Source organism: Grus americana, chromosome 11, assembly GCF_028858705.1.
Source record: "Grus americana isolate bGruAme1 chromosome 11, bGruAme1.mat, whole genome shotgun sequence".
Lineage (NCBI taxonomy): Eukaryota > Metazoa > Chordata > Aves > Gruiformes > Gruidae > Grus > Grus americana.
Window position 1 is genome coordinate 13,394,149 of NC_072862.1, and position 26,959 is coordinate 13,421,107.

The window sequence follows — 26,959 nt, forward strand, 5'->3', positions numbered from 1 at the left end:
GTTGAGGTTTAGAAAATCTCTGTAAAAATAAAAACAAACCATCCATCTCGATGGTTGGCGTTTTACCCTCCCGTTGCACTTTAGGGATGGTGCTCCGATTCCTATCGAGAACATTATGCTGAAACTTAATCTAACAGAGCACTTACTCCTGCCAAACTCTGGCTCAGCAACTGCTCCGCTCCTGCAGAAAGAAGTGGCCAACAAGGCTTCAAATGCAGGACAGTATTCTGCTATCTTTGGGGAAACTGCTGCTCTGAGATCCTGGGGGAAGGCAGATTGGATCTTGTCCCTCCAGTCTTCCCCCCCCCCCCCCCCCCGCCTCTTTTTGGTAGAGAAGTGTGTTGGAGAAACAAAATCATGTTCCAGCATTTCAGAGCAGTCGTAAAGTGAATTATTCATCTATGTGTCTGTCTGTGAGTCCTCATCTAATAACTGTTGCAACAATGTTTATAACCAGTGTTTGAAACCAAGATTATAATAGTATAAATAATTTTAGATAATGCAGATAACAAGAAGAAAATAACATAATTAAAAGAATTTTACAAGACAGACAGCTTACTAAGATGGAGTAACACAATACATTTAAAAAAAAAAAACCTGTAACAACGCAAACATGACACTGGTGACAGGAAACATCTGTCTTGCCACCCATCCCCTGGACTGGCCACAGCCTCGCATCTCCACCGCTGGCCCCAGGAGTCGTGTGTGCTCCGTTGCACAAGTGTCAGACCCTCGGCCTTAAGAACGGCGGTTCTGTTCTTCTGTGAGGTTGGGGTACTGTCGTTTGGGAGTTTTGTTTTAGTTTTAAGTCGTATATACATTTTATGTGGGGGGAAAAAAACTTGAAAGAGCCATGTAGGATGGCGTTGCCTAGGAAGAGTGGAATGACTGTGAACAAATTGAAGTTCATTTTTCTGAAAGTTATTTCTAATAATCAGACTTGATTATTGTGGAAGCAATTCTGCATGTGAGTAGTGAGAGTCTGTTTGGCTGCAAACAGTTTTTTGTTCGTCACTGGTTCTTATCTTCCATCCCAGTTTGATTTTGCTGCCTGTGATTATTCCCCCTGTGGATTTTGAGGAAGGTGCCAAGCTTCCTTTGGCTAAGCTTTGTGTGGAGTTTTAGATTTGATGATGGTGGGGAGATAGGAAAGGAAAAAAAACACGTTGCAGGAGGGAGAAGCAGCATCTCTTCTGTGTGGAATTTCCAGGCTTCACACAGAGTTTCATAAATGAATTTTATGTTCTTTTACTTCAACTCCCTGTCTTTGCCTGCATTACTTCAGCTTGAGTTGCCTCTTGAGCCTTAAGTGTTAACAAAAACGGGACACATGGAAGTCCAAAGAGGACTTTTCTTGTCCCGGTGTCCATCTCTGTCAGTGCCAAATTAACGGTGACTGGTTCATTTGAGGAGCATGAACTGTATGTTCTTATGATCTCTGGATCCAAGATGCTTTTAGAAATATGAACTTTAAAACCAGATTGGTTTTGTTTTTCCCCATGATGTCCCTTATTTATGCATACATATTTTCTTCCCCACCCCCCAACAGGTGATAGCTAAAGGGGAGGCAGAAAAGATCTTGGAGAAGACAACTAGAGGCAGGCGATGCTTACAGAGATGCTGGTCTCGCCGTTCCCAGTGAGAGACGGGGAGCCGTCTGTGCTCCGTTGCCTTCATGAGGGGGTGCAGGAGGTGTGGAGCCATTTTTCAGGCTGCCCTGTCATTCCTGCTTGGGAACCTGACACATGGGTCCGCTTTCTTGTGTGTTGTTTTTTAGGAGGGAGGGAGGTGACTGAACGGCTAGCCCCTTGACAGGGCAGTTTTAAAACATTCATAAAACTTTTATTGGGCTGCCAACCTTCCAGATAAATATTTTCTGAGTTTATGGGCTTATTTTAAGAATTGAAGCTTAATTGAAGCTTAATAGCAGCTTTGTAGCCCTATCTGTCCCCAAAACAGCCTTTTGGCAAACCCCATCTCTGGAGGCTGCCATGCTTTTCTAGGTCTTTGGAGTTTCTTTATCGCTAAATTATTACCCTTTTGCCTCCTTCCAGCTTTGTATGTCTAAATGGGACCAACTGTTAAATGAGTCTTTCCCCTTCCCCCAGCCGAGCTGAAAGCTCATCCAGTGTACCGTATTTGGTCATCATGAAAGGAGGAAGATTGCAGTAGTTATAAATTTATATTTCCTTTATTAAATCAAGTTTGGTAGACCTGGTTTTTTTGTGTCTTCATTATCAATCTTTTTCTTAATGTTACATGTGGTTTTTTTTAAGATGGTACAGGCTGGTGGCATTTCAGATGTGTACTGGCACTTTCCAGGCACTTTCTCAATATGCTTCCACAAATATAAAAGCTTTACAGCGTGTCTCAGCACTCAGTGGTGAAACCAGTGGGCTTGCAGCCAAGGCTATACGAAGGAATGCTGTATGTACTGCTCGGAGGAAGATGGAGCTGCAGTTTGAACGTCCATGCTGTTCGATATCACTGTGTTGTGTCCAGAGAGGTTTCATGGATTTCAGCACAGACTTTTGCTCAACGCTGACCCAAGACACCACGTGCATTTTGGCTGCGCCACGTGCATTTTGGCTGCTCTTGGGAGAGCCGTGTATAATTATGTGTTCCAGGTCCTGAAAAGTGAATGTTTTTAGCACCTGGAACACTTCTTTGTTACTGGCTCTTTGTATCCCAGGACAGTTGCTGGTCTCCCCTCTTTTCTTACCAGACACAGTTGTTATATCTAGGAGAAAACTGTACTATTTTTTTCATACGCTCAGCTGTATATTAATGACTCTGCTTTCAACCACTGATTCCCTGACCAACAAACTTCTGTCATATGAGATTGTATGTGGCATCTTTTGTCTCATCCCAAGGTTTTCAGGGAGGGAGGTGTGAGGCTTTTTCTGTGCAGTGCACAGAGTGCAGGAACCCCTTTTCCAGTATGTGTGGGTGCTGGTCCCCCAGGCATACTCAGAAAAGAGCATGGGGCAAGAAATGACTTAAAGGTTGGTTGGATTCAGAGGTTCTTGTGAAAGACTAGACTGTAGAAGTGACTAAGATAAAACAGGAGCTTCAGGACAACAGAAGAGACTAGAATAAACTTTAACTCCTTTAACAGGCTCACTTGGTCCTAATAGATTTTAAAAACAACTAACCCAGCTTGCTTTATTTTGGGTGAGGTTGACAAATCTTATATAGTCGGGGAACTCCCTTTTCCAGACCACAGTTCAGCAATACATTTGCTGGTTTGTTTTTGTTGGTTTTTTTCCCCTAAAAATAGAAATATCTATTTTTGGTACAAAACAATACCCTGAGACTTTTGTTTCTATATTTCCATGACTTCTGTTTTTATGTCAGCACATCTTGGGACTTGTCCTAAAAATGGATAATAATCATGGCTTTCTGGACATCTAGATCCTCACAACCATCTAATTTGTTGCTTAGATGAGGAAACTATTTACTTTTGCAGGACTGGTTTTCTGAAAATGTCATATTGATAGTTAAAGAAAAAAAAAATTAAATTGCTTTGTTGTAGTGGTATGATCCTTTGTGTTCATTCTCAGATGGGGATTAATCTTCAGAAGAAAGCTGGACTTGTAAAACAGTGTAGAAAGGTAACTGAAAATGTATGTTCAAGAAATATCTCAGATTGAGATGCTTCCTGGATGATCTAATAATTCTCCTTAACTTCTAGAATTTTACAGTTGTAAGGACACAAAAAGATCAAGTTTTTAGCAAATACATATTTTCTTTTTTCACTCTCTCCTTCTGGTAGCTTCTGACCACGATGTTGTGATGAGACTTTCCCATTTCAGAGCACTTGATACACATCGGTGTGACTGCCACAGTTCCATGAGCTGTTCTCCATTGCCCTTAGTGACACTCGGTCTCTGGCTGCGTAAGGTGAGGGTGCCTTATGGAACTGTACTAAGGAAGATGTTCTGTAGGCTATGTCCTTTCTTCCTATATATAGCTGTAGATAGAGACCTACAGATAGCTGTGAATTACTTTATCAAGATACTGTGGGTCAAAACCAGCCATAATGAGGGTGCAGGTACAGAAATTGGTAGTAGACAATATTTTTAATTTTCTAGAAAATACAAAGAATTGAGAGAGCTAGATTTTTTTACCAGCAACCGTGGAAGACCTAGAGCCTAGGCAAGTTGAGAGATACTTGTAATTCTTACTTGGCTTTCGAACTCTGCATCTGTTTTCTTTTGTTGTGGTTTAAATTTCACATTGATCAAAAGTTAGTGCTTCTTAAGGATGTAATTTACCTTCGATGTGATTCTTGTTGCTGGTGTATGGATGGGTCAAGCACTGTGATTCTGCTGGGAAAATATGAACTGCAGACATGAATTCATGCTCTGGAAGCAGAAATAGTGAAACAATGAACAAATACGGCTTTAGAGGAAAAAATACATGTCTCAAGTTCTGTTGAAAAATAATTAGCCTTTTGTGGTAGGCATGGAGACCATAGAAAAAGGACAGGAGCTGCTCAGTTGCCTGTGATTTGACTTAAAGTTTATGACCTTGAGTAATGTGCCTGCTTAACCGCACTTAACAAAAGCATATTTGATGAAATGTTAAACTTGTGAATTACTTCTTCACGAAAAACCTTTTTTTAAATTTATAAAATCAGAAATAAATCAAGATCTTCAGATGTCCAACGGAGTTGTTTAAACATGAAATTAAAAGGAACAGGTTGTTTCATCAACAGTGATGCTTTGTAAACTTAACAAATAATATGTAGCTTTTCAGATTAAAAAAAGGGCTGTGTATTTCAAGGTATTGTATAAAGAGTTATAGCATTATTAACCTCATCTTGTAAGTGGGGAACCTGAGACAGAAGAAATAATACTGTGAACTGATAGAAGCCAAACGAGCAAAACCACCTAGGCCTGGCTTTCTGAATTTCCGATCCAATGTCTATCCATTAGGGCTGTAACACCCTGAGAGCAAGTTGTATTGCAGTTTTGGGGCTTCCGTAAGGCAGTACTTGTTCCGCTGTTTTCCTTGGTATGAGCAACAATTATTGGTTCAATTGTATTCTCATTTCAACCATGGAATGCTTAGGGTTACTCCCAATTTATACTTACAAAACAGGTAGAATCCAGTTTACTTAGGAGAGGATAAATGTGCTGTCCCTGCTACGTGCAGCAGCAAGCGCTGGTATCCCTTGTGTAGAGCTGTCAGCCCAGGGGCTTGCATGGCATTGGAGTGCTGCCTCTTCTCTCTTCTATTGCTCAGTGAGTTTTGTTTTATTTGTCATCTTTAGTACATTGGAGGTTTTATTATTCTGTGGTTTTTTAAAGTAGTTGAGTACTACTGTGCTGAAACAAAAATAGGAAGCGTTTCCTTTGGCTGTTGCACTAGATGTCATGATTACTGTATAACAATGAAAGTACAATTTTTGTTTTCTTGGAGGACTTTTACCCTTATTTTTCACCTTTTAGGGGATCAGATGCTAATGCAATGTATAAAACACTTCTGAAATGGAAAACTAGAAATTTCTCTGGAAAGCTGGATAGGTTTTTAGGTCACAAGAAAGTTTGAAACGCACAATGGCTCTGAACATTAACTTTTCACTTTATGTCCCTGGAACTTTTGAAGAGAGACTTGCATTTCTTGGCATTGGTCAAGTTGTCTGGTCTTCATAGACTTGCCATCTGTAGTGGCTTTGTGCTAAGTGTTCCCCCGGGGCACCATCTTATGTTTTAATTCGCAGTTTCAGTTGCTGATGTATGGGCTCTTCTGTTAAATAACTTTTCTATGCCATTATGCCTACATGCTTTACTTGATTTGTGTTGCATACAAAGTGTTTTCCCCCTGTTGTGTTTGGAACTGGTTTGCAATAGAGTTACTGTTGTGTAATTCTGACTGAAAGTTACAACTTTATCAACAAAGTGCTTGTTCTGTTTGAAAATTTGTGTTTTCCGCTCATCATGAACTATTTATCTGTTATGTGTGCTGGGTTTTGTCGCTTAAATAAAACAAACTGCTATTTGATACATGCTGCACGCTAGGAATTATTAAAGATTCACTGGTATGTAGAGCACTTAGTGCTGTGAACACAAGTGAAGAGCTTCTGTAAACAATTGAATCAAGATTTCAAAATAACACAAGTGCTGAGAAAACTCTTGCACTCAACTATACTGTCATATTTCTGTGGATTAATGAGTCGCTGTTTATCTCAGTGATAGCGACTGTCTGAATGCTCAAACCCCATCACAAAAGTGCTATAAATGCATAACCTTGGATCTCTCTTTAAATCCCAGTGAAGATGTTCTGTCGTGCATGATGTGCTGAGGAATACAGTCGCAGTTACCGAAGCTCAGCTGGTAGGCGCTAACTTCCTTCTGTGTCTGAGCTCTAAAATGACAAGTGGTTGATAAACATATCCTTTGTGCCAAGATCAGGGATTTCTGCCTGTGATTGTAGAGTGGTTTAGAGCAATTCAAGAAAATATTCAGACGTTGGCTGGAGGATGCATTAATTCTGCTGAGTTCTGACTATTCCACCAGTCTGTGAGTAGACTTTTGCCACTGGTACCCAAAAACTTACTGAGCTCAGAGGTTCCCAAGCTCCTTGTCCTCCTTGCCTCTCTTACCCCACCCCTGCTTCACTTGCATTCTTAGCTCGCTGCGTCTGTGGTAAGAAGCACTATAAAAGCAAAGAGAATTCTCTGGCCGTGGTATCCTTTCCTTAGGTGTGCCTGTGGTAGGCATGTTAGCAATGTTAATGTGGTCAAGCTTGCAGATTTGATGGCTGTACTTTCTATGAAGCATGTTGAACCTATTCTATCTAAGTAGGTAGTATTGCAATTAAATTCTTTCATTAATGTGTCCTTTTGAAATTATGCCAAAAAATTACAGAAGTTTTGAAATGCCACGTTTGCCTTGGGAAGGCTGAATGCTCATGCAGTGCACGGCACTCTGATGTATACCAGTAACGTTATGGTATCTAAAAATATGCGATATATTCTGCGTGCAAAAGCATACGCATAAACACTTGCACGCTGTGTATATTGTGGCTGCACATCTTCAGCTTATGTGGTATGATGTACACACTCGTGCACGCCCGCACACTAAACCTTTGCAGGTCAAAAAGTGAGGATAAACTTTTGAACCCAGCTGCTTCCAAATTAAGTACATGTGCAGGGACCACCAGAGCTGGGGTTACCGTATTCCAGAAGAGTGCCGGACACTGACACCCACGTATTGTACTGCAGGAGACTTCTTGTTCTTCCCTTAAAGCCTGAAGGATGATGCCTTGAAAACACACTGTCCTCTTTGCCCTTTTCTTGTCACCAGAAAGGACAGGCAGCAGTTTGGTGACTTCTCCCTTCGTTATGGAAATGGGACTGATACAGTAATCAGGATGCTACATATGGAGCTTTTTAAATTACTGCTCTTCAGTCTTTTGTTAGCCTTCATTATTCCTGAAGATTTTTTTCAAGTCATAAAAATGACATTTTTAATATGCAGAATTAAAAAAAGGCAATATGAAGAATACATTTTTGTCAATAAGCTTTTACCTTTTAAACCAGTTATCTTAGTTTCTGCTCTAGGTATTTTAATTGAAGATTAACTACTGTTAAAGAGTATACAAATTTAGGTAGTATATATGTGGAGTACTAAAATAGGAATGAATAAAAGGTGGGAATAGAGTGGCCTGTCCATTATAATTTTAGATTGCAGAGCACAAACTAACCTTCATTAGAAGTCAGCACAGCCGACCGAGAGGTTCTTCTAATGTTAAGACTTTTTTTTTTTTGTTCAAATGAAATTCACTAAAAGTGTGCTTTGGGGTTGTGAGTTGAGCAAGTCTCATCTGGGTGTTTGTTTTATTTCTGCTGTGTTTTTTAATAAAGCATTGTTAGGTTGAAGATGATGCATGTAAATACGAAATGAAATTCTAAAAGGGATTGCTATGTACTTCTCACTTATGCAGAAATAATCACGATGTGCTTGTTGCTCAGTATCTCTTCCCACTTCAGGAAACAAGACTGGTTTGTTCCTGTTTGCAAACTGATCATTTTTCTTGCACCTGGAGCAGAACTCGGGTACCATGTGGGTTGTCTTAAGTATGTGCATTTAAGACATGGAGGCTGATTTTTTTGTTTGAGAGGGAGTTGGAGATGCTGCTTCATTCTAACCACCTGCATGTCTCTTGGGCAGACTACCTGGTTTCCTTCCAAAGAGTATATAGTATCCCATATTTCTTCCAAAGGATAAAGGATAGCTGTCCCAAGGAAAATCTTGTTAAGACTTATTGTTTAAACCTATTTGGAAGTGGGTGCATCTGGTAGATTTTTTTTTTAAAGACTCAGATTTTTTCTTTCTCTTCAGAGTTTTTACTACAGCTTGAGTTTTAGCAGCATAAGTATTAATGTAAACTTACTGTAGATCCAGAGCCTTGATGAAGTGAATGTAAAACAAACACTTTTATGAACGCTTTTATGAGTTCCCTCATCATCAATATGCAGGATGAGGGAATGCTGCTGCTGCTTACGTTTTGATCCGTGAAGCCTGAAGTAGCTTAACGAAGCTGGGGGGGTGGGATTGACGTATTAACCTGCACCAACGATGTGCTTCCTTGCACGTTACCTGGGATAGCTATACACCACACCGCTGTCTGCATGGCATGGAGGTCTTTAAAAGGGGAATGTGACCTATTATTGTGGTGCACTGCAGAATTCCTTCTCCTCCACCGTCTGGTAGTAAGGAAGGAACCTTGGGTAAGAGAGGACCTCAGGCTTGACTTAACATGGTATAACAGTGTCTGTGTTGCAAGCTTTGCGCAGGCAAAATGGTTTTATCAGCTATGGCTGTGCCCTTTATCCATAACACTTTACCAGTCCTTCCCTTTTCTTGGGTTTTTTTGATTGTTCTTGTTGTTTTCTCCCTCTTTGTATGGAGGGAGGGTTTGAACCACAGATTTGCCATTATTCTGCTGCAAAATCAGTAACAGCTGTTGGAATTGTAAATGGCTTCTTGGTTGCCGTTGCAGAACCTGCAGTTGATCATCCCTGCCCTGAGCAATAAGTGGAGACATCAGGACCACTGAGGCTAACTAGAGAGTAAGGGTGGAGGGAATTAAAACCCTGAGGCAGGGGTCTAAATAGAGAACACAGGCACAGATGGGTATTGGAAGGGACACTGTTTCCTTTTATTTGGATGCCTTTTCAGATGCTGTGAAGTGCAAAGTTGACTGGAGCAGTATCATAATGGGAGCTAGGAGGAAGATGTACAAGAGGTTTTGGAGAAAATGTAATTTGAGTGTGAATTTGTCTTATCTTTAATTTCTTCTCCTGCAAAAATCCAGTATTCTAGTGAAACTCGGTGGGCAAAAGATATTCTGTGTTTTGGTAGGGTCGCTCACAAGTCATTTAGGTTGATAGGCTAAACTATATTCCTGTGTTGTTTTTGAGTAAGTTAGGATATCATAAACACTGGTACGTTAGTACAAGGCAAATGTTTAACAATTATTTGTCAAGAAAAATAAATCTTGAGATGTGAGAACTCCTGTTCCTGAAACAGACTCTACGAGAACCCAAACTTAATGAAATCAACAGTCATCACACAAGATGCTGCCTTTTTGGTTTTCGTAATGGGGCTAATTTATTTTTAACTTGTTTGTGTGTTTTGGCAGGTCACGTTACATCTTCTGTAATCTAATTTTCCTCTCCTTCAATGCTGCCTTTTACTGCACTCCCTAGAAACACCAAATTTATTTGTGAGGGTTGGATTTTTTGCAATGCAAGTCAAAGTGCGTTGGTGTGTTGGAAGCACGCAGTGACTCTCTAATCCAGGTCATCAGCCCAGAGCTGGGTTGGCTGTTGTAACACCCTGAAATACTAGTTGAGAACCTTTTCCCTATCACTGCTGGGTTTGGACTCGGACACTCAAACAGATTGGCATTGGTAGTGGGAATCTTGTAAGTTAGGTTGCTGTAATTCTTTCTCTTCCAGGCAGTGTCCTGGCATCAGGACACTTGTTACTAATTCTGCTTCTGAGCCTTGTGAATTGTCTACATCTTATTTCTAAACAATATCAGCACTTGGAAGTTTCAGAAAGATGTAAAAGTCTTTTTTTGGGGATGGCTCAGGAAAGCTGATCTCCTTCAGCCTTAAATATGATCTGCTTCCTGAGGACTTGGATGGAGGCTGTACCTGCATTTTCTGATATTTTACTTGACTAGGTTTTAGAACAATCTGTGCCCCAGGAAGAGTGTAATGAGGAAGGAAACCCAGCCCTTGGGTGCTTGCCTAGAAAAATGGAAGTATCGCTGTGGCACGGATAGAGGTATTAAGTTCTTAATACGTGCTAGGCCTGTGTCGCTGTATCTCTGCAACCTGCGCTGTCTCATTTAAAGTCTGACTTGGCGTGCCTGCCCCATTATAAACGTATTGCTATTTGATTGTGTTCGACTCTGTCAGTGTTGCTGTTTATTTGGAGCCCAAGTACTGCAAAGTAATTATTAGAAAACACTAACTTTGCATTCAGAGGTTTATTGCTGGTCTTTGCTGAGGAAAAGCATGAAAAGATTGAACCAGAAGTCTTGATATTGGGAAGGGGAATGTAACTAAGTTATGTCTTTAAAAATAACGCTTATATTAATTTTAAATGGTTTTATTTGGAGGGTGGACTGATGACTTCGCATTTTTTAAATTAATGATATCGAAGCAGCTTGCAGGAAAAGTCTTATTCTGCAAATCTTTCCCAATTTCCAAAATCAGTGGCTAATTTATTTCTATAAGAATGTTTTAAAATAGTAGTAGCAGCTAAATAATACAAAGAGAATCAGTTAAGGCTCAATAGTGTTCAACCAGCGTGGGCTGAATGGGGAAAAACATAGTGTCTTAATTAAAAGAAATGCAGGAAACTTAGTTATTGCAAAGTATTTTTTCACTGCTAGAGGATTTGTGGGTGACTAAGAAATGTATAGACTTGAGTTTTTTTTATTTTTTAAATAAAAACCAGATACATGTCTTCATCCTTCGCTGGCTTGTTGACTCAATTTACTTGGATGGAATTTTTCAACATTGAAAACAAATTAAAATTCATGAATCATTTCTGCTTAAAGGCACAAGCTTTCATAGATACAACTGTTAAGACTTCTAACTGGTTACATACATGAATACTGTTTTGGATATGTAAAATTTGTACTTGCTCCCTTAAAAGCATATGAAACTTTTGATAGGTGGGACACAGTAGGCATTACCTGTTAAAGATAAATATTATGTTTGAATAACTGTCCCTTTTAGCATTGCTTTGTCCGTGTACTGTTCCCTGCAAAAGCAGCAGTTAGTTTGTAGGGCAGATGTGAAGAAAACACAACACCATGGCAGAGGGCGATGACGTGGTTGGTAAAGCTGCTGTGCCGCCTTTGACGGAGTCTGCAATTTCTTGGTACTTGTTGAGAGATGTTTTTCACTTTTGGCTGTAGCGATCCATGCATTCTCCTAAACTCCTGGGTTTTGATGCTTCTGCGCTGGTATGGTGTGACCCTGTTCAGGAGGAGGAGGCGGCGACGTTTCACCCAGGGTGCATGCGTATTAGATTAACATCAGCATTGTTTTACTCTATGGTAAAATGCAGCATGTGAATTTTTTTAATTGTTTTAATTATTGTGGCCAGATGCTTGCTGGTACAGCTAAGCAAGCTTTTTCATAAGCATTTTGTATATGTGGCAGGCTTTATCATGAGGTTTTAATTTGAGCTTTCCTGGAACTTGCTTAAAAATGTGACTCGGGGAAGGTAGGTGAGTGGTCAGTGGCTGTTGACAGAAAATAACAATCTCTTCAGATGAAAATGTACGCTCTTTTTCAAATAGATTATTTCAAGGATATTTCAAATGATTTGATGTAGCTCAGGATTTGTTTAGGAAGCTCGTTTCTGCACTGCTGTAATACCCATGTACCCAGTCACCGAGGCACGGCTCTAGGCGCTGCGTTGCTCTTCGCAGCAGAAGCGCCAGCCATGGCTTGTTTCTTTCCTAGACGTTCTTTGCAGAGGAAGGAGGGGGAGCCAGGTGAGGTGTTTGTAACTATATCTGTGCACGTGCATGTGTATCGCTGAGAACTAAAGAAGTTGCATTGGAATGTAAAATTGTTAAGTAAAAAAAACCACAAAAAAAAAAACCCAACCCAAATGTAAAATAGTAGACAAATTGGGAAGCAAAGCCAGAATATGTTCTTTTGGATGTTCCTTGCTTAAGGCTGGTTTGTACCATGATGGACTTTCACTGAAAGTTGTGTTCATTTCTTACAGAAGGGATTTTTAAGAACACTGGAATTGTTGAGAGGGAGTTCTGTTACGCTGGGCCAGATAATTAGTGTTTGAAGCTTAACCAGACTGAGCATCCTGTAACCGTAACTGGAAAACATACAGTGCCTGCAAAAACAAACCCATCCAGTCTTGTCCCTCAGGTGGCCTCTTCTGTGCTTTTTATTATGTGACCCTTGCTTTTCTCATGCAGCCTGCCTCCTGTTTGACTGAGATCCACCTGTGAACACGACGTTTCAGTCTGGGAACCTCACCCAGGAACGTGCGTCCTGTGGAGCATCTGTGGGTGTTTGCGTGCTCCGTTACGCTCTTCACCAGTTTCAGTGTGTGCTGTTGGTCTTGGCAGATTGGGAAAAACGTTGGGAGGGAAATACGCTGTGGAACAGTGAACCTGAAGAGCCGTTTTAGGGAAGAAGTATGTGAATGATAAAGGAGGAAGAACTGGCAACCATTTGGTAAAACAAAATTATACAAATTTCCAGTGTCCTTTTTTGTAGAAAGCCATAGAGAAGGAATTTATAGATTATTAAAAGACTGAAAACTTCATAGTAACCCAACATTCTCATACTGTTTCTTTTCCTCCACCTCCCACAACATTTTATTTCCCTTGTAATAATTAGTTTGAACTTTCATCTGTTTCTGTGGATCAAGTAATTTTCATACAACTTCAGGATTTTTTTATATGCTTTAAATCTTTCTTCTAAATAATGTTTTTTTCATAACAAAAAAAAGCCATGAATACATTATAATTTCAATTTTCATGGTGTGAGAAAGATTTCTGCACTAGGTCTTTATTGTTTTTGAAGAATTCATCACCCTAGTTAAGAAGCTTAATATAAATTAAAGAAGGTATTAAGGAACATTAAGACATCAAACTGTGGAGCGTTCTTTTCCTTTCGATTGCTCCAAATGCAAACAAGTTGAATAAAATGCAATCAAAGGGCCTGTTTGGAGAACATTGAGTGGCTTTACAGCTGTGCTGTAGAGAACCTCTGGTAAGAGCATAATTCAAATAAAAAGGCCTTTCTTTCCTCCTCCTAATTCTCTTTGTTGTGGTGACAACAGAGTACAAGCCCGATAAAAATTTAATCACCTTATCTTTTTAAAGCAAATTGCATATTTGTTTACACACAATATACATAACATAAAAAAGAAAAAGCTGCTATCCAATCCCCCTCCCCCTTCTAATTGCATTAAAGGCCCTTGCCTAGAAGTTTAAAAAAAAAATAAAAATTAAATGTTTTATTCTTTATTCTGAAGTCCCATTGTTCAGGATTGCTTTATAAAGGCAGCTCAGGGGAAGATGAATATCGCCAAACTTAAACTCTGGACCAGTGCTGAGCAGCAGATGCCTGGGATACGTCAGCGGAGTTGGTCCAGCTTAACTGGCTTCTGTGGTGCCTACTCCACATCAAGAGTTGCAGGCAAGATGGGAGGATTACAGACAGACCTGCGGATCTAGCACTTTGATTTGAAGCTGCTTTGTAATGAATTGCCTTTGATTCTGTGTCAGATCTGCGAACCTGAACTTCTTCCGCATTGTATGCATTTCTGAAAGGCTGCTGTAGGAGAGATTGTGTATTGGTACCGTTTTTGTTGTCTTTTCACTAGGCAGGTGAAATTTTGGTCCCTTATGTTGAATTCAAAACATATTTTCAGTTGTTTCCGCTCACCTTAGCGTGAGCATTGTTCATTTCGTTTATTTACTGTTTTATAGGTACTGGGATACTGACCAAAACTCAGAAGTGTCTTCTGGCCCGTTGCTGAGTGGCTCTGGCCTGAGAACTCCCTTGCTGGATATAAATTTAGTCCCAATATGATATTCTGTGGGCTTAAAATTATGAAAGCTCCTGTGCTTAGTGCTTAGCATGATCTACTTCTACATATGTAGCTGTACTTTTTGGGACATTTTTATGAATTTTTGCCCCTCTTGATTTGAGGATTTAATGAGCAAGGATCACCACCACCACAGTAAAATGTGTGAAAGTATGACATGTGCAATAGTAGTCATGGACTCTCCCAAATTTTATTCATCATGTTGATGTCTGCATCTTTCTTTCCTTTTCTCCCTTCCTGAGAGACGAGTACTTAGAGGTCCAGTGACAATAACTGCAATTTTAAGACCCTGTTCTGTCTTTGACTGTTTTGAATGGTCTTGGATATTTCACACTGACCTGCCTGTAATTTTTCTATTGTTGAATTGTAACAAGAGCCTGTCTACATTCCCAGGCTTACAACTAAATCACATATTATTTGTATTAATAATTTGATGTCCTTATTAATTCCATTGTTTTTTCACAGTTGCTGCTGTTGTGTGCTGGGCATTTTCCATGCACTCAGTTTTTGATTCACAGAGCTTGAATAACGTGCAGACTAAAAGCACAGCATCAGTAGATTAAGCATAACCAACTCTTGCATTCCTTCTTCCCAGCAGAGTTGCCTCTCCCTGCCGGTACGCTGGGAGAAAGAGTATAGTGCTTAGGCATGAACTCAATGACCTTGAGTGGCCATCAAGTGAAAAAAGAGTTTATGAATAATAGCTGGTATGATACGTCAGCTAGCATAATTGCACCTTTGCTAATGTACTGAAAGCACATGTATAGCTCATGCAGAAATTAATTTGAAAATACTTTCCTTTAGGCTAATGGGATAGTGTTGGATTTGAGGACAAAAAGATTACCTTAGTGGTTGTCTTGTAGCTCTGCAAGTTGATCCATTGTATTGTGCGTACACTTAATTTGTGTAGCCTAGACCTAGTAATCATGGTGCACTGGAGTCTCTCACATAACATCTATTACAGCTAGTCTCTGGATACAGAAACAAAAAATTGTGTAGAGCATACAAGTCATAGTTGCGTTCCAGGAGTACAAAGTATAAAGTCATCTTCTCTAGTAGAGTTGCCCTAGGAGGGCTTAGCCAACAAATGGCTGTGGCACGCAACATAATGGCAGCTAAATATATATATATTGGCCTATAAAACAAGGTCAGGTTTGATACTCTCAACCTGTTCGTACTGCAGCATGGCCAACCAGCCAAGAAATGAAGATCTCAAGTGTGTCACTTCATTTCAGAGCTGTTATTTGGGGATGAAAGGTATGTTGGGTTAGGGTGTGTTGTGGAAAACCAACTGTGGGAACTGCAAATACCCTTCTAAAGTGTGTGTGTGGGTTTACTACTACTAAAGACTACTGAAATGATGAGGTGGTTGCAGAGCAATGGTACAATACGTGGTGGGGAAGTATCAAGTGTGGAAATCTGTCCTACTACATGGCTTCAGATGGCAGGGTCCGTTTGTATCTGGTGTTCCAATTATTATGTTTTATTTTTTGGGGGGGAAAAAAGGTTAAAATGTGGTTATGTTACAAAATTTGGGAAATAGGATAATATATCCTGATTATCTTGCTGGAAATTGAGACGTGTAAAACTGAATGAATGGCATGCTCTCAATGCAATGTGGCATGCTAGGTGTCCTTGGTGTAGATGATAAGTTTAGGATGAGGAGAGGAAGGGGACACGCAGGGTGTGTATAGGGAAGTACGGCATCAATACCCATTCAGCAGCCGATAGATAACGGTGTAGTCCTTGAGTCTGTGCTCCATTTAGCAATATGAAAAATATCAGACTTGAAAATCAAGACGCTGACTTCATGCAGAGGGTATGGCAGACTAATTAAAGAAAAAAATGTGTACCAATTGAGCCTATAAAACTCTTCCTGACCTTGAGAAAACTCCCAGAGAGCTGTGGGAAACTCCAATCTATCCCCTCTGAACTTTTTTTGTGTTGTTGTTTAAATATAGTAACTGCTTTTTTAATTAAAAAGAAAAATTAGATGGCATTTCAAATTGTGTCCGTGGTGCCTTGGGGACCTATTACAGTACAAATTACCCTATACTATTTAGCGAGGTCTTGTTTACTATTGTGTGAAGTGAGGGTTACCAGTATAAGGATGTAGGACAAGAAGGGCCCTTCTTTGAAAGTCTGGCTCTGCACATGAAAGTGACGCCAGCAATTGGAAGCAATTTGTGGAATTGTTTGATTATATTAATTATGGCACCAGCAAACAGTGCTTGGGAAACAGTTTTGTTTTCTTGCATTCTTTCTTGATTGCTTGCAGCAAAAGCCAAGATACAAAATGTGCCTTTAAGGACTGCCGGAGAGTGCAGTTCAAGCCATTGTGTAGAATTGGCACTGAGCTTGAAAGGGTTGTGTCCGGCTTGATGTGAGAGTTTTCCAAAAACAGCTTCGGCCTGAACTTCACCTAGGTCAGCCTCCTGAATTAAAACAGCTTCTGTCTTCCTCATCAAGGAAGATTAGCTCTTTCGCTGCTAAGTAGGAGCCCGTAATGAAATCCATGTTATTTCCAGTAGTGCCACCTCTTATAATTATTATGTCTTTCAGTCCAAAAGCCTGTATAAACTTAACAAATTGATACACAAGACTCAATTCAGTTCACCACTGAACTGCAGCCTTCTCTGATGTGGTACGGGGCAGCTGTTCCCCAATTTATGGGAAAATGTTTTAGTAGTTAAGGATTTCCAAACAGAGTCTACCAAGCTGAGACTGTGGGAATTGCTCTGCTGATGCAGGCTGGTTGTCACAACATTTGGTCAGGACACGGGGCAGTCAACTTCTGCTCAAAGTGGCTGGAAGATGGGTTTTTTTCTGGTGTCTGTCATCAAGCAATGAGTTACGGATATTTTGTGTAGATCCCAAGTACCATGTCGAGGCATTAGCGTAATTCTTACTTGGAAGAAAGGAGTCTACTTTTGGGTCTCCTTGGAGGTTGATTGCTCTCCCTGGCCAACTTCATGCTGTAGTTCTATTGATATTCACGAGCCAGGCAAGGTGAAAATAGCAGATCTTGTACCAGACAGAAGAGAAAAATGAATCTACTCTGGAGTTTGAAGCTCTAGGAGAATATCTGAGAGAGCTGACGAGATGTGGGAAAAGGTGGTGTGAACTCAAAATAGAATTACTGGAGAATTGTGAAGGGATTTACATAAGTAAAATTCATTGCCTGATCTGCAGAAGTAATTGAAGCTCAAATCCTGAGCTCCTGAGGGTAGCAAGGAAAGGAGTATCCCTTGTTTCTTGAGTGAATCTCTGTCAACTACTACATTGAAATTGTCCAGGTAATCATATTAAGCTTGTTATCATGGTGATGAACACCTAGGAACAGAGTAGATTGGCTCCTGTAAGGAGCACTGTGCTTAAATCTTTTGGCTAGAAAGGTTGGTAGGTGTTGCAATATTGACCCTGATGTCAGGTAGAGAATTCCAACCTGATCCCAGGGTTTAGTTAGCTCAGAACACGGTTTTCATCCCTGCTCTTTCTGAAGTACCATACATTAACGACAGGCAGATGGGATGCCAAGTTAGATAGAGCTAGCAGTCTCTAGGTGACCGGTCATCTGGTCTACTAGATGTGGTGTGACGTGTCTGATGGACCTATTACAGTATTTATGGGCAGAGAAATGTGATGCTTTTGTTCTTGGAAGGCATACAAAGATGTTCCTTCTCCTGATCAGCTCAGGGTTTTTTGCTGGGGACATCGAAGGAGAAAAATTACTCCCTTAGCTTGAATAAAATCAAAAGGGTAGGATCTTGGATATCTTTAGCAGAGGAGAAGCAGAGTTGCTACCTAGTAGCTTAACGTAAATAGCTCGAGCAACAGGATGTTACATTTTCTGTTGTCCTTTCTGTCTGACTGTAGAGATAACTGTACCAGGAGGGGCTGGGCAAATTGATCCTCTGATTTGGGGATGTTTCTGCTTTTTGTTTGAATCAAAACTCCAGGATGTTCCTTTAGGGATAATTGCATGAACTTTTCATGTTTTTAGGACAGATCAATGATTTTTTTTTTTAAGAACTGCTGACATATTTTGGGACTAGGTGGAAAACACATGTGTGCTTGTCAGTATATTGTGGGACTCAGAGTCACCACTTGTACCACTGGCATTTCTCTTAATTTACCTGGAAACCAGTGATAGATTTATTCTTCTTGTTTTAAAGTTGTTCAGAATCTGAAACAGATAAGTGCTGTATTTGAACCTTATACCCTTCTTTGAACATAGGTAAATATATATATATATTTTAAGTCTTGGATGAATATACATAGCTGTTGCAAGAAAAAAAAATCAAATTGGTTTGTAATTGTGCTGAAGAACTGGATTCTCAAGTCCTGCAGTACTAGTGAAAAGTTTCTGTTTCCTTTCACTGGTCCGTCATTGCAGTAAGCAGGGGGAGAGATGGTCTGTGTCCGCTCTCAGCATGTCCCTCTGCATTGGGCTGTGGCATGGATGTCTCCATCCGGGGCTCTTGTTATTTCTGATTTTCAGGCCAACTGGCTTTTGCACTCTCTGTTAGCAGAAGTGATGCAGGCACACACTCCTTAACTGTGTAACAAGGGTTCAGGCTCTGAGGGTTCAATTTAAGGAAATCCTGAAGTTGTGAAAACCAGCTGTTACGAATAATCCATTGTGAGTGAGGATTATCCCCAACCCTTTGCTGCTTTCAAGTTTTGCTCTTTTTTCCTTTCCTCAAGAAAAGTGTCTGCCTGTCATATTAAAAGGTTACATTTGCCTCAGATAGCACATTTGATGTTAGAAATAATTATTTTGTTGTTTATTATTGATAGTCATTTTTTAACATTTGGATATTGACAGGAAACAAGAAATTGCAGGTAGTAGTGTCATCTACCTGCAATGTTTGAAGGAAGTGAATCGGATATTTTGTTTACAGAAGGGAAAAACAAAGTTCAGTTTCCCACTGAAACTCTGCTCACAAATTCCTGAATGGAGGTTTGGAGATAACAGCAGGTCAAGAATAGTCTAGGAACTTCTTAATATCAAGTGCAAAAAGGAATATCTTCTCTTCCAGTGGTAGCTACTGGTGTAGCCCCAATGTGCTTTTTCCTAGTACGGTGGCACGAATCCTGAGCCAGCGCTTTCCCAGCAAACCACGGCAAGTACCATTGCGGGCAGCTGGTGTCAGACATTCGCTGGGTTTTCCTATTGGTAGGATGAACTATAGCTTTGACCTGAAGGCCATGTTCTGACAAAGGAGGAGACTTGAAATCTTTTAATATTTCTTTTTTTTTCCCCCATTACGATTTTCAGTGTCATAAGAAAAGTCTGTAATCGTCTGTGCTAATACCTTCATGTTCATCAGTGCTAGGTAGGACAGTTAGCAGGGGGCTTCTTTTACAAGTGTGCGTATGCAAAGGGACTTGTTGAAGTTCAGCAAAATAAATTATTCTTCTTAGCTGTTCTGGAGAGCCTGCCCTGCACCTATATTATTACACCTGTTTTCAATAATGTGTTTGAGTTGCTTAAAAATTACTCCCATCTCTGGCTGGGCTACGAGGAGATACGGTATTATCTTGCTTCTCATCTACAGTGTGTCTAGCATTCAGTCTTTAAAATCTTCCACTCAAACACAGTGTTTCAGTAGTGTTGAAGGAGACAGGACTAGCCCTAAATATTGAAGAGATCAGTGGAAATAATAGAAATGTGGAGATAGGAAACGTGAAAAATAAAGTTGGAAAAAGAGAGAGAGATAAAACTCCTGAAGGGCAGAATAGCAAGTGGAATGGGGAGTCAAGGAAGGAGGAACTGGACTTTAGGAGAAAGAGCAGAAGACTAATAAGCAAAAAAAAAAATAAAGTAAGGCAACGAAGTGATGGAGGATGTTGATAAGGAATGATAATATTAAGTGAAGGAGGATGTGAAGTTGAGAAGTTATGTAAAAGGTAAAGTAGGATCTAAGCTTACAGGTAACATTTGAAATAAAAACGTATATGGGAGGAAAAAGCACAGCAGTGGTCCTTCATCCTGCCATGGGAATAGCAAAAGGAATTAGAAGAGCAGATATTGTATCAGTTTTCATCTTCCTTCCAGCTGAAGTTGTAGTAGTAAAAGCAAGGCAAAAGTAACCCACGCTGGTTATGGACAGCGATATGCTTTCTGTGTCTGTTGCGATTTGTCTACTCGCTGGTGCTCCCCAGGGCGTTTGTCACGAGGCTCTGCTGAGTCCCTGTCCCCAGGGATTAACAGAAGGAGAAAAGGAAACATTAGAGAAACCTTAAAATTGTGTAGATATGAGGATCTTTGTGGGGGGAAGAACAAAATTCATTTCCTATATTTCTACACAAGAAGGGGTTCAGAATTCTACGATGTGAAGCTTCCATAAGAAGTTACTGAAATCTGCATATTTCTACGCAAACTTCTTGCGTGAGTAATTGTAAAACTCCAGGCTGCAATGCATTTAACTATATAAGATACTGCAAATCACTAAGAAGCTAGCTTTTCTTTGTGAAAACTGTGTAAAATATTGCATTTGTCCTTTATTTCGTACATGTGAAACTGTTCTTAGACTTGGAAAATATTTTTCCTGATAAGGTATTGCTTTTCATTTGAATTAGAAAATTCACCTTTTTGTATTTATAAATGTCTCCATTTTTTATTAAATCCTTGAGACCATGCTGAGACAAAGGAAATAATGCTAAGAGTTTGTATTCTTATTTGTTAATTATTAAGAGGAGTTGAAACTAAAAGAATGACGTGAATTCAACTGGTTTATTACTGTTTTTTCGTATCTAATCTGGCTTAGTTGATGCTGCAAGTACATTTTACATAAGACCTGTCTGGGCGCTTCTTTTTACAGACATGGTTATGATGGCTGGGAATGAATTTGCTAAGCTTTCAGATATCTTATGTGCCTTTGAGGACGGCCCATTAATAATATTAATATATAGGTATTTCCCACTGTTGTATGCAAGGCATTTCTTAGAACTTTGAAGCTAAAGTGTGGGGGTTTTTTAGCACACGGACCTTTTCAATTTAATCCATTAGCAACTTGGCAAAATAAAGTAATTGTCCAACAGAGGAAGAAAAAAATCTATTAACATTTGCTACAAATCCGAGTAGTACAGGCAGCACTTAATTAATGGAACAGATTTCTCACTATGTATTCAAGCTAACATAGCTATTGTTCAGGAGAGATTAGACCCTTAATGTAAGTAAGTTAAACTAGACCTCCATCTAAAAATATCCGTCATTTCAGCTATTAAAGGTCTGATGTCTTCTTTGGTGACAGATATATTTCCCTTCATTTCCTTGGTTTTGTAAAATGTAAAGTATGCATTGTGTGTAACGCGAGAAATCCGCGGAGGTAGATGAAACCCGATTGTGCCTCCCCGCCTGTCTCTCCCTGCCCGCTCCTTTGTGCTGCTCCCTATCGCGGAGCTCTTCAGCCCTTAGACCTCCTGGCACCAGAGCAGAAAAACAGAAAATGCCATTTGTTAGGGTACGATGCCAGCCAACTAATCTGTTTGCAGAACGAGGGCCATGGGATCTGATTAGGTAATTCAGATACCTTGTGAATTTAATAATACCTGAGCTGCCTTTGGCTGTCAGCCTGTCGTTTCACTGGTAGGAACTACTGTGTTCTTCCACTTCTTCTGTAAACTTCTTACCCACAATACTGTATTTGAATCCAGACAGGTGTTAAGGGCTGCAGGTGAGGTCTGTCTTTGCTCCTCCATATGTGGAAGTTAGCGATAGGGCGGAGGAGGTGAGATTGCTCAGTTTTAAATGCATTTTCCCTAGTACGGTTCCATGTGCAGCATATCCTTTTTGTTTGAAAAGTTTCATTTTCAAGAATGAGATTCTTTGTTTAAACACACCTAAGATGTCCCAGGTTCCAGATTTGCTGGGCAGTCCAAGTGCTGACCAATGTCACCGGCAGGTTTTGAAGCTGGGTTTATCCAAAGCGGTTGGTGTTTCATCCTCCGGGCTGGCAGTCCCCCCGCTTGCTGCTGCAGCCGCGCGTTGCTCCGGGGCGAGAGGCTGCCCTGCCCGGGGGCCCAGCGGATGCGGGCAAGGCTTTGCGCTACCAGCGAGGTACCTCCAGATACCCACACGGGAAAATTTTGGCTGCAGTTTTAACGCCACATCTCCTCCCTTCCTCTCTCCTTTCCGCCACTTAGCATTTTTTGGAAAGTAGTGTCTCACAAAGCCTACTAATGTAAATAGAAGTGTTTTAAGATTTGTTTGCTTTAATTAATTTAAAGCATGTCTTTCTGAGAGGACTTAGTTAAACATCTTTCTTAAACAGTAATGTGCCAGTAACAGCAACATTAGTAATAGTGATAAGACCTAGAAAGGGAAACCAACTAGAAAGCAAAATGAAGTGTTTCTTTGTCCAAAAAATAAATGGTCTTCCCAGGAAAGTGGAGGAAACCCTGTTCAGGGACACTTACAATTAGGTTGGTCAAAACAGTAGAAAACACACAATGTGAAATAAATCCTGCAAAGGTAGAGAGCAGGGCTGACTGCATGAGATCACTCTTTTTGCTGTTTTTATTTTGTTTTCCTCTTTTTTGACAGTTGCTTTTTTTTTTTCCTCAGCAGCACCCAAGATGTTCTCGGAGCTTTCCAAATAGGAAATAACTTGCTTTTCATGTAATGATAAATTATTTTTTGTAATGAGGATGGAGTGATTGTAAGGCTAATGATAGTAATGGGATTTATATGAAAGCATCCAATTAAAAAATCAAAACAGCTGCATCAAACATAACTATACGCTGTAATAAAGCCATATAATAACTATATGGTCAGGCCACACCATAGTATCTAGTTCGATTAATTGAACCTTACATGTGCAAAGATAGTCATTATCAGACTTCTCACCCATCAAGGAAAAACAGTCTCAATTATTTTCACAAGGAAATAATCATTACTACTTTTTTTTTGTATTCTGCCATCTGAAAAGAGAAAAACGGCTGCTGCCTTGACTGTGAAATACAAGATCTTGCAGAACTACGCAAAGTTGATTCTGCTTGCTGCTGGACTTCTGCAGCCTTAGTGTAAATTGTAGTTTGTATAGTTACATACATAATGTGTTGCTTTTCTCTTGTCTTCTCGCACTTTTTGAAAAAAGCAAAACCCCTCTATCTCCACAAGCCTCCTTGCTGCCGCGCTGCGGGGCTTTAGGGCTGGTTTACAACCTCCGGCAAATTGGAAACGGCAAATTGGCAGTTTCCTGGGTTTGCTTCAACACTTCTTCGTTCCCTCCCTTCCCTCTGCCCGGCGGTGGGGATGCTGCCTGGAACAATTTGCTCCGTGACACAGCAAGATGAGAAGGTGGGCTCTGGTGCCGCGTCCCCCTGCAATCAGCTGTAAGTGCCTCTGGGTGCGTCTGTGCTGGAGCAAATCACCTGTGGCTGCAGACCTCCTGTCTCCAGTAAATCATAAGCATCTCGATCTTTTTGTCAGGCTGTGATATGAGAATCCGCATCTGAATTTCAATATGAGGGGAGAGAAGCTGATTAAGTGTTTGAGATAAGGTTATGTGACACCACAGGTTAAAAATACCTGAACTGAATTTGGCCGGATGCCTGAGAACCACATTGCAGCGTGTTCGGGTGGCGCTGAATCGGCTCCCAAGGAGTTTGCTGTCTTCTGCTTTAAGAAAGCAGTTCTTCCGGAGCGCTCTTCTAGGAGCCGCCTCTCTCTTGTTTTACAATGTTTCTTTGGGCTTTGCTATCTTGCATTTCTTATCTAAAATGTCACCAATGTGTCAAGTTAAAAGAAAATATAAAAGTGTAATAAACCCTAGCCATTTAGGAAGAAAAGGACAAATGTTTTTGTTTGGCAGAAATGTCTGGAGAAAGACTTAAGTTAGATTCCCCAGAATCCTCCTCAGGTTAATTCTAGTCTGCGTAGGAAGTGACAATTGTAACCCTTAACAAATATTGTGGTTTAGCCAAAAAAACAACCAAACAAAAAACCCCCAAATAAATATGAAACTGTATCGTTTGTTAATGATACACTAAGCAGTGTGCTTCTGGCAGGTCTGGGAAATAGACTAAAGACATTCAAGAACCTTCTGTCTCTATGTACTTCTAGTATTTTACTGGTTGCTATATGTGATTTATATTTTTATAAATATTCATTCTTACTGATGAGAAGAAACTTTAGAAGATGTGTGTAAATAATAGGAAAGGTCTGCTGAATAAGGCCTGGACCAGGCAAGTTGGTCTGGCTTGTTGAAATTTTTATCTGTATTTAATACTTTAAAAGCTGTAGAAGGATACAGCCAGGATACTGCACTGGATTTGGGATATCACTGTTGTGAACTATGTTTGACAACTTCTCCTATTTTTCACGTGAGTTACCGTATTCCAGAAGTGCGATGCAGAAATGTGACTTTCCTAATGCATGTGACTTACTTTCTTCTTTGGTGGATTTCAGAAGTAAACTTGCCTGTTCATTTTTTCGAGCTATACTGAAACGTGATGCTTGAGCGTTTGTCATGCATGTTCTTGTTTTTTTTTACAGATGGGCTGAAGCCAGATACCAAGATGCTTCTTACCGTTGCCTCCAAGAAGAAATCTAAGGCAGGGAAGGGGGATACAACCAAAGAGGATGAAAGCAGCAAGAATGATTCTGCCCAACCTGTTACCATCTCTCTTCTCTTTAAAAGATATGTCTTTGACACGCAGAAGAAAATGATTCAATCCTGAGAAAGCAAGAGAGGCTTCTGATCGCACCTGAAAAGACCAGACTCTAAAATGAATTCAGGTGGAACCTATTTCTTGTCTGAATGCATTAGACCTGTTCCTTCCTCACAGAGCCTGGATGTGCCTGCTGACTATGTGCACCCTTCCAAAATCTCTGCCACCTGGCTTGTTCTATTAGAATCTGCTTATTTTGTCATCTTCACACTGTGAATCTCTACAGACTCTCAGAGAATGTCACCTGCTGGAAGCGCGCGTTCGGGTGTGCGTTCTTGTTGCAGTGTTTTTCTGGAGAATTGTTTTGTATTTTCCGTTGATTGAAAAGTTTGCCACCATTATTAATCTAAGTCTAGTCAAGATGTGAATTTAATGTGACCCACATAGTGAAGCTGATTAGTCTAGTTTGACTTCCCCGAGCAAAGTGGGGGACAGAAAGCACACGATATAATAGGTGAAACCTAAAATGGATGTTTCACATTCCTTCAGCTGCGGCTATGTAAGATGCTATCTGAGAGATGGTATGGATCTTTTTATAAATATGATTTATATCTAGAAATGTTTTTCATATTAAACATAATGATGCGTGTAACTGAGAGTCTTAATTGTTCTGTTTGCTCTTCCAAAGGTTCAGAACCTATCTCTGGTGACATTTTGTATAGCTTTTCTGAATTTCCTGCCTGTTCTGCAGTGAATCCTATTCCAGAATTGTTTTCTTTTTTGTAACCAAAATGTCTTTTGTGTGTGAAAGAAAAAGTTGCCTCTGGAAATAGTCAAGGACTTTATTTCATTAAAATAATGATAGAAGATTGCAGCATAAGCCTTGTAAAATGAATATCTCCAAGATGCTTTAGAAACCATTAGTTGTTTAATAGGGATTTCATGGCTGCTTTAGTTCTTCCTCTCAATTTCATGTCCTAGGCTGATAAAAAGGGGAGAGTACTGGTAATATCCCTTTTTTATTTACAAAGCATAGGACACCTTAACATGAACACTAGCAATAATTCCACAGGTATGGAAGCTGCAGTCTGGAACAGGAATTGGACTCAGGCTTGGCAGCATGGAAAATGTTAGTTCCTGCCTTTTGAACAAAAAGAGTGCCTCTGCTTGTTGATGTTAAATAGCAGCCTGTGACCCGTTCACTGAAGCCAGCCTCAGGAGATGACCACATGTGTAATGTAAGTGCCTTAGTTGCATGTGGAAGTAACTGTAATACATTGCAACACTCATTAATCATATTATTATACTATTAATAGTGCTCAGTGTTGTTAATCAAATATCCATTAATGGGTGTGAGTCCATCATGCTAACATGATCCTGGTTTTCTCAGTCTGTCTTTTTCTTTCAATTTCCAGGTAACCAAAGTGGATACAAATGGCAAAAAATATCAGCTATTGAGAGGATGTTTACAGCTGGATAGGCGTGAGACAGAGCCAGGTCTGGTGTCTAAACTAGGTTGGTGGTGCCCCTTTAAATCAGAACAGAATTAGTTCTTTGTGGAATAATCCCAAACAGTTTTGCTGAGTGAGTCCCAGCAAAGCTTTAGCACATCCCTTAAGATTATGGGGTATGCTTTCAGTGTGATCCCAGAGGAATTAGGCAGGCAACTTCAGCTATGGCTTAATGTGGCTTGTGCTGCCAGCCTTGCTGGAAAATGTATCCTTCTATAATGAAAAAAATGCATTTCACACCCCTGTCACCTCTCCTTCCCCATTTCTCTCCTCTTTCCAGATGCCCCCAAAGGCAATCTTTGGAAAGAATATTTATTATGTTATCTTTCCTTTAAGCCTTTATCAAATCCTGTTTTGTACCCTGCGTTGTTACCTCTGCTTAAGATACTGCAGTGATGGAAGCTAGAGAAACAGATGACATAGAAGAATGCCATTATTACCATCCCATGTTAGTCTAAGAATTATTGGTATAAAAACCCTTCTCGTTAAAAAAAAAAAGTTAATAATTAAGAAACTTATATTTTATCTATATAGTTCTAATGTCCTTGCCAAATTTTAAATGGGTCACTAAATTATGCCAACTCTACTTGGAGTTTTGGAAGGAAAAGGGCAGTCATCAGGAAAAGTGTCCTGCTGTAGGATATTGTTAACTGCTCCAGAATTGTTAGCCTTGCTCTTACAGGTTTTTGTCTTTCTCATTTC

At 40.1% G+C, this 26,959-nt stretch overlaps 1 protein-coding gene across 3 annotated transcripts in view; it reads left to right on the forward strand.

Annotated features, from left to right (window-relative positions):
* The window catches only part of EEFSEC (eukaryotic elongation factor, selenocysteine-tRNA specific), a 124,991-nt gene extending 99,593 nt beyond the window's left edge, over positions 1-25,398 (forward strand). For all 3 annotated transcript variants that reach the window (XM_054838455.1, XM_054838454.1, XM_054838457.1), the window contains one exon: positions 24,631-25,398. In XM_054838455.1, the coding sequence (XP_054694430.1) occupies positions 24,631-24,815 (185 nt within the window). In that variant the 3' untranslated portion in view covers positions 24,816-25,398. The remainder of the gene's footprint in view (positions 1-24,630) is intronic.
* Positions 25,399-26,959: the final 1,561 nt, after the last annotated feature.